Raw genomic sequence first — 8,919 nt, forward strand, 5'->3', positions numbered from 1 at the left:
CAATGAGAGAACATAGAAGTTATTAACAAGAATTCAGAGTTTAACCTAATTTTGACTTGAGAGCAAACAAAATTGCTGTGGCAATGCTATATCAGAGTTAAGTGGTCCTTTAATTTAATAAGGCTAAGAAATACTACCCAATAAAACAATGCATGAAATCGTATTTTATGTGCAATGTAATATGAAGATACTAAAACTGTCAGTTGGCAAGCTGACATTCTCAGTCATGCTAGTAGTAAAACACATGATCACTACAGCATGTGTGTAGTAGCTGTTACAATATACGTCAAAATGGAAATGTCACATCCCTACCAAAATTAGATTATTCTAGACAGAAAACAGTGTTATTGTAAGTAGGTTTGTGTCTTTAAACTCATAAAGTACAAGAAGAAAGCTGTCTCAGGCTTCTAAGGTTCAAAATAAACCAAGTGATTCTGACTTCTCTGGTACTGAACCACCCCCTAAGCAAAACTTTTGGTGCTAGCAGTGGCCACTTATTTGGGAAGAAGAACGAGAGAAGAGTGACGATGTGTTTTCTTTTACTGACACCACAGCTGCCTCTTCACAAGATAGGTAATTCAGGGTGTTCCAAAGTAATCATTCTTCTTCTAAGATGTCAAAAGCGTATGACTGTCAGCTATGGGATGAATGTCATCAGCTTATTTCACAACAGAGAGCGGGGAAAGGACATGGCATATAGTTTTTGACGGGGTCAATGGCTCTGACTGCCTTCAATCACTAAATACGAAGATTGTACTTGGGATATTTTTAAACAACTTTGCAGAAAAGCGGCTTAGCAACATCTGAAAGTACAAATGCAGAAAACTAGATAAGGAGCTGATGACACTGATCTTCCTTGGTTGATTTATAGGTCTTGAATGGTCTCCAAAAGGCTTCTGCTCAGCATGCACCATCTGGTATGCAGATGCCATTTCCAGATGTTAAATTACAGATAAACTAGCTTTTTATGTTGTTTTTTCTTTTTTAATCGAGATAGTAGCATGTCCATGTGAAAGAGCGTGTAAGGGATAACGTGCCCAGACAGAAAACATGACAGGGTCTAATGAATGCACTACAACATACTAATGTAATACTTCACTTGCCCCACTTTATCACTACCATTTCCAATTAATTAATTATTATCATAATCATATTCTAACACTACACTCTTTAAAGCCCCTGCAATGAATAAGTAGTTTTTCTTGTGTGTGACAGCTATATATAGCAAATAATGGTCAGATAACAAAAGTCCCCATGGAGAAGAAAGGATGACTCTGAGACGTCAGACGGCAAACAGATAATTTTGTATCATGATTTCCCAGCTGAGTGAAAAAAAAAAGGGAAATAGTAGTTACCAGGCATAATGCTTTTCATCTGCAAAAGGCTTTCCAACCTAATTACATTCTCACAACTACTTGTAAAGTGATCTGCAACTATTATCTCTGCTGTGCCACAGAAGAAGTCATAGGACAGCAGCTTACCCCAGAGCAGCCCAGATTTCCACCTTTCTGCTTGGACCACATCCCATTTCTTTTGCTGCACCATACCGTGTCACTCAACATCCCTGAATGCACCAACTTTGCCTGCTTAACTGTAGCACTGTGATCTTCCAGCCTTGAAAGCCTCAGTTTCCACCTCCCTGGGTACTGTTTTAGGATGCTTGAAACATTCACATTTTTCCCTCTCATCAAACCAAGCATCATTTTGTGGATAACAACACATTTACTCTGTGTTTACAGGAACAAGCAACACTTGAGTAAAATGAACAGTCAGAGAAGTGATGATAGTGCTGAAGCTCTCCTTCTGTCAGGATGAAAGTTAGCAACACGCTTCATGCTCCACGCCAGCCCCACTGGGATCACCCGAGTCCTTGGGAAATGCTAACAGTTTGTGAAAGGCACAGAAGTTGTTTTCCTGTTACAGAAGTGAAACCCACAACTCTTTTTTTTTTTTTTTTTTTTTTTAAGCATTTGTTCCTGAACCACTATTTTGCACTCCTTAAAGGCACTGCCACAAGGCTGTCACAGCTGGGAAACACAAACACCGAAAGCACATGCCTGCAGTGAGATCCAGCACAGATTAACGATACACTTAATGACTTAAAATGTGGCGGGAACTGTAAACAGATATATAAATAGGGTGTTAAACAACCAAACCTTTTATGTATAACTACTGCCTCATGGATAACTGCGTAAAAGAACAAAAGCAAGTGATCTAAATATAAACTGCAACTACCTGCCACAGCCTCCAAAACTGCTCCTTGCAGCATTGTGTTGAACCATGAGTGCATGGAAACCTTCCTGCCCTTTGCTTAGCCACTGACCCTGCTCCTGTGACCCTCACACTGTCCCTAGCCACATTACTCATCTCATTCCTTCTCAGTAGACACAGTAACTAAATAATCATAGTTAACATACTGCATTAACCTATTATTAGGTGACCCTGACACTCTACCTCACGTTTTCTCAGTTTATATTCACAACGATTCTAAATTGAAATATCAAGGGTGATAGGAACTTTTTATCCACAACCTTGGAAGTGGTAATGCAAAAGAAGGCAGGATTGTATGTGACATCCTCAACTACAACCTGTGTGATACTATAACCTAGGGGGCTTTTTATCTGTTCCTGCTTTAAAATACATAACAACATGCAAGTCTGATTATGCAGGAATTGGTAACTTTACCCCCCTTCATCAAGTCTCAGAGAACTTGCCTGTCAAGTATTTGAAAGATGGAGAAGTCATGCAAAAAATTTTACGAAACTAAAAGGTCTTATGCAACCTCTCAAAGCCTATCTGCCATAAAGAATAGGCAAAGCTTTCTAAATTAACTTGCTCAGCTGACACAAGACACTCCCCCTGCTTTGCCTCTTCTCAAAATGAGTCACTGATGTGGCCAACCAAGGAGTGGGAAAGAGGAAAACCTTTTCAAAAATGACCCTGCCAAGACACAGGAGAACCTGAAGGCTGAAGATGTAGCCCACCATATGCACCAAGGATAAATGAAATCACCTCATTACTCAAAGCCAAGCTTGCACCAGGGGCAGTATCAAAATATAGTGGAATCGAAGGAAGCAATTGGACTTATTAAGCCTTGGTTTCCTTGACACCCATAATCACTTGAAACTGTACCAAAGCAACATGGTTTATGACCAAATACAGCTTGCGGGTAAAAAATTTAAGGGAAACATGTAAAATGAAAGTGCAATGAATAGTGAACAATATATTTGCTAACAGAAGCAGCACCTGCTAACTCAAGTAGCCCAACCAGTAACTGGGCTTTGCTCAACAAGAGGCAATAGTCCAAGCTAAGTCAATGACAAAAAAAAATTAAGAAGGTACTCACCAGCAAGTGTATAATCCATATCAAAACCAAAGCACTTTATCTTTTCCATGGCTAAACTTCTGTTTACAAAGACCCTGTAAAGAAAGAAGAAATAAAGCCATAGGTATGAGCATTTTCAAAATAATCATGTTTTAGAACAACCACATGCTGCCACCTGTTAGGATGAATGATTCTCTTAGGTCAAAATCAGAAAATATACCTGAAAACAGAGGCATGTTTCATTTTTTGCCATGAGTTCTCCTGAGGCAAAGCCATGACTTTGCAGGGTTATTCTAATTATTGGTATGCTGTCTAAAGACATACACGCATGCATGCACACAAACACACGGCTTTGCATGTGACTTGCAAAAATTCCTAAGAATAGAAGATCAAAATCTCCTGAAGCAGAATTCAGAGTTCAAGTGAGAGGAAACTGGAAGCAGAGGATGGGAAGCAATACAATTTGCTTGATTAAAGCAAATTATTACAAAGAGGCAGCAAGGAAAGGAAAAGAAAATAACATTTCTGTAAATAAACTCACAGCATTTGAGCCCTCTTTGAAACTCTATCTGGAAATTCAAAGCAAATCTAAACAGATCTGTTTCCACATTTACACCAATAGCAGGAAAAACATTTAATAAAGCTCTGAAAAACAGCAACTGAGATAAATGTTCATCCACAAGAATATGCTATTTCTACTGAGAAAATTTTTCTTTTTATTTGTAACTCCCCTGCAACTCCTCAACAAAACTGCTATTTTTTAAATTCCACTTTTACTATTAATGCTTATTGCAATCAGAATCTAAGCTGAATACTTCCAGGCCCTTTTTCATGACAACATTTTAATACACCATATTCAATTTAGTTCAAGTAAATAACATGGTAAAGAAATAGGTCAGAGAATACAACAAAAGCTTTTCTTGCTTCCTGTTCCAACTACTACAGTAAATAAGCTGCTTATGTTTCCCCAGAACTTTAAACCATATAGCAGATCTGTAATTCAACAAGACTTCTCTGCACCGACTGATTTATCTGAACTTTAGGAATGAGAGCCAGAACTCGGCTGCGGAATGGAAGCTGAGCTTTTCAACACCGAACTTGGACAGAAATCCCACTACTGCGATGCTGAGACAAAATTCTCCTGCATCAGAGAAGTCCCAGAGCCTTCACCCGTACTCTGATTTCAGTATGTGAAAATTCTCCAAATATTTAGTAAGTGCATTGCCCTCAGCAGAGTAATTATCCTCTTAAAAACTGAAATCGGCAGCATTGCCGCGTAGGAGGAGTGGCGCAGGGACAGCGATACAGCAATGGAGACGGCAAGTGCAAAACCAAGCACTTGTATGTTCTGAAAAGCTGAAAGAAACCACTGGGAGATTCTCCTCCGCACGCACGCTCTGGGCAGGTTGCCAGCATAACGTGCCCGTTTAACTGCCCGCGTCAATCTGCCGCAGCTCGAATTTTACCAGCAAACTGCTAACATCAAACTATCAGACTTCTATGCAAGTCGTCTTACCTCATCTCTCACCGATGTGCTCCCTGTTTAGTTCGCAGCAGTCTGATTCATCTACTTGTCTGAATCATATTACACAATTCCTTTAAAGCTTCCCTAGTCCGATGCAATTTTGCTTGGATCTGATTTGACTTCAGAAGATCATTATGTCTGAACCAAGCCTTAAAGTACTGTATATCTTCTTGGACAGTGTTCTAGAAAACACATCTGTGGCTAATTTAACCAGTCACTGGATATCGTTGTTGTTCCACACAAATCCACTTGGAATACAGTTTCTCTGGCAATAGTATACTTCCCCACTAACCTTGCACACTCTCTCTGGGAGTCACAGTTTCCTGGCAAAGTGCCTGCCTTTGACAATGGGGCTTGTCACTAAGGGGCCTCAGAGGTTATAGATGACGCTCTTTTCTGATAGATTTATGTATTACCTAAACAAGACAAAGCGATGGGAAAAAAAAATGGAAACTGGTAAAGAAATGCCTTTTGGAAATATGAGATGGGATCGTAAATCACTAAAATTCACTCCTGAAATAGCTGGCTTTTGAGTAGGTAGAGCAACTTATCCAAATCTGTAGTCTGAATCTGTGTTTATCTTTTAACATCGAGATAGCTCTGATTTACAAGAGGCCAACGTGAAATGCTATTTGGTACTAAACACAGTCTCACACTTTGTATAATGAAGATTACGTTCTGTTGCTGCTGATGCCAGGAAGCATTATTAATTAGCTAATTCAAGCACACGATTTCTGAACTCATGTTTGTGCAGTTTGTCTCTGAAAGTGGAGAGCTTTAAAAAGGAATAACATACCTCGGGGAGACACTAGCAACGTTTTTTGTCCAATCTGCAGAGTCCAATTTTGTTCTTACCTTTAGGCTTAGCCCCCATAGCACAGTCTTCCATCCTTCTGAACAGTAGAGGAATAGGAAGGGAAGTTTAAAGAAGCTCGGAAAAGCGTTTCAGAATTGCAACATTTGGGAACGGTTTCCCAAATGAGGACAAAAAACAAGCCCAAAGATGGAGCTGAATGCGCTTATAAAAAGAGTAATACGACGGTGCCTGTGAAAGGCGAAAACAAGGGAGCTGTGACCCAAGAGATCTCTTCCAGTCCAGCCTGCCTATGTTTAGATGATGACGACACCAAACTGACCAAAAACTGTGGAAAGATCTCTAAGCCTCTGACATTTTTTCATTGCTTGCCTTTGGAGTATTTACAAACTGAACCCCAGGACTAAAAAAACCAAAGCTAGCACACGTTGATACTGAAGATCTGGAAAAGTTTATTAAAGGCAATGAAACGAGCAGCATCTACTAGCACATTTTTGTTCCAAAATAAGTCTTATGACTAAAACACAAAAATTACTATACCAGCCCCCTCTTGGTGACAGCTGGTGAAGATCTCTCTTTCTCCATCAACTCGTAAATACTGCCTATGACCTAGAAACCGTACATGGCAGGGGCTAATCATGCCCCAACAGTGCACAGGACCTGGCAGATTTCAAGGCATCCTACTGACTGATTTGATGTGGTAATTACTTCACTTACCAGTGCTGGAGTGAAACAGAGCAAATATTTAAAAAAGCTAAAGAAAGCACATGTTCAGGACAGGAAATGAGAACACTTTAATTGATTTAAACTTGGATATGCCTTGGCAGATTAAATGGCAGACTAAACAGTAGCAAAAACAACCCCAAACTGGAACCAATTTCACTTCTCTTGTGAAGGCCCAGACAGATATTGTGTTATTTTGTAGGCTCTCAGGACCTCAACTTTAAATCCTGACAAAGGAAGACGTCTCCCATGCACGGTGTCCCCCAAGACACAAGGGGCTAAGCAGATACTTACAAATATTTACTCCCAGAAGCTGACCAGCTTTAATTTGGGGGGTTTACTCAAAGTAGTAAATATCTGCAGTATCCTAGAAACTAAGATAAAAGTTGAGATTAAATCACCACAACAGTTTCTGGGAAGAGCCAGGTGCTTCTCAGAAGCTGCAGACTGAGCCCGCTCCAAAGCTGTGCTTAGATCCTAATCGAAGGCACTCAGCCTGATTTCAAGAACGCTGGTTAAATGCGTCTGTTGGCTACAACAATGTACAGTCTCCACAGAAGTCATGGTATAGAGAAATGTCAAGAGGTGTTTTTAATGCCTGAAACAAAACCAACACTAAGACCCTAAGAACCCTAGCGCCCTGAAAGAAAACATCCTCTGGTCTCTAAAGGAATGGATGAGATGACTAGTTTTTTACAGCTCATTCGGATAAACAAAAATCAAAGGAGCTTCCAGATTACAAATAGTTGAGATAAAGTCAGAATAAGAGGAAAAGTAAAATCAAATTTTTCAGCAAGGAAGTTTTAATCTAGAATAATTCTTCCACTTGCCAGAATCAGAAGAAATCACACTTTCCCTTCCTCTGATTTTGTTTTTTTCCATTCAGAAAATAATCGTGTTAGCTAGGAGCATTGAAGTTAAAAATTAAGCTGATCTAAAAATTTAACAGCACTGGGGCGTAAGACAAATCAAATTGCAGGCACAGCAAGAGAATATCCTCTCCATTCCTTGTGCTGAGAGGCAGAGGTGGATATTGCCTACATCCAACTCCACAGCTCCACAGCTGTCTGCAACCAGAGCATCTCCTTAAATAGGACATTGCCCTTCTCTTGCCTTCATCCTTCCTTCCTGATGAAAAACCAAGCTTTATATTTCTGCTTCTGTGAATCTCCCACACTTTTGCACTCCCTGTGCAGTGTGGCTGGAGAGGTCCAAGGTATCGGTGGTTGTGGAGAAGCCGGTTGAGGGACCATAACCAGCCCCATCGGCTCCCTGAGCCGGCACACGGCATGGCTGGGAGTGGGGAGGCAGCAGCCTGGGCTTGGGGCAGCTTTGCCTGGCACAGATCCCATACCTTTAGAAAAATGGACTTGAGGAGCTGTTTAAGGGAAACCGTGAAGCACATTTCCCCCCCAAATGAGTTTCTCCTCAAAGATTAAACTGCAGCTTGGCCACAGCAGAAGGCTCTCAACGATGACAATATTTATTTTCTTTCTGAGCTCTATGAATTGTGCCAGATAAGAGAAAAATGTGTTGTATTGCAAGGAAGAAGGAACTGCTGAGCATACATAAAGGGACTCTCAGAATGCTCAACACTACAATTCACAGTCCTTTATATTTTTACAAAAGAACTGATCTTGGTTTTGTTACTGTTCTTGTCAATCAGTTCCAAGGCAGGAACCTAAATCCCAACTCTTCTCAAGCTAACACAGGACAGGAGCAAATGCAGAGAGGGAGGAATGTTTTTATTTGTGCAAAATTTCAAAAACATTCTGTGCCCTGAATGAAATTTGCATGTATTCTTGTAATATGACCGAAAAAATAAACAAATTGCACAGAATTATACAACTATGGATGAATATAGAATTATACAACTATAATGATTTTCCAAATGTGTCTAGAAATACCTTGCAGCAAGAAGCATTCTTTGTCAGAAGCGTATGTTTCACTGGAAATTAAATAAATACAAAGAAACTTGCAACAGTGCTGAGTGGAAAAGCAAATACAGTGGGAGCTGGCCAAGCACGACCTACACGTGTGTTTAAAAAAGACTATGGTGGACAGATGGGCTTGAGCCAGCCACGAAACTAGCCAGAAGGCTCCGATTCCTGCTTCCTCAAAGTTTAGGCACTTTAGTTAATCTTCACTTTATGGAAAACTTCCATGTTTTAATAAGCTAGAAGAGTTAAAAAGAAGTAAGAGGGAACTAAATGGATTAGTTTTTAATAGCCTCCCATGTCCAAGTTCCCCACGGCCTCTTAAAAAAGGCTAATAATGAAAAAAAATCCCATTACTCTTAGGACAACTGGATTTTCTCAGTATTACTAGCTAGTCCCCAGATGTTGTGTGGTTGGGGGGACATGTCTCACTACATGACAATATAGTTCTGATTACAGGTGACTTCCACCAAGAGCAGTGAAGTCAGATGAATCCCTCACTGACCTTACTTACCTGGCAAAAATCATGTAAGCAACCTTACGAAGATATATACACACAACATATATATGTACATATGTGTGTATATATATATAT

At 40.1% G+C, this 8,919-nt stretch overlaps 1 protein-coding gene across 1 annotated transcript in view; it reads right to left on the reverse strand.

Annotated features, from left to right (window-relative positions):
• Positions 1-3,420, reverse strand: part of NT5C2 (5'-nucleotidase, cytosolic II) — a gene marked incomplete at its 5' end in the record, with an annotated part of 29,344 nt that extends 25,924 nt beyond the window's left edge. Inside the window, one exon of the mRNA XM_010285279.1 lies at positions 3,347-3,420. Within this exon, the coding sequence (XP_010283581.1) occupies positions 3,347-3,420 (74 nt within the window). The remainder of the gene's footprint in view (positions 1-3,346) is intronic.
• Between the last annotated feature and the right edge of the window lie 5,499 nt (positions 3,421-8,919).

The sequence above is a fragment of the Phaethon lepturus genome, unplaced genomic scaffold, assembly GCF_000687285.1.
Source record: "Phaethon lepturus isolate BGI_N335 unplaced genomic scaffold, ASM68728v1 scaffold1394, whole genome shotgun sequence".
Lineage (NCBI taxonomy): Eukaryota > Metazoa > Chordata > Aves > Phaethontiformes > Phaethontidae > Phaethon > Phaethon lepturus.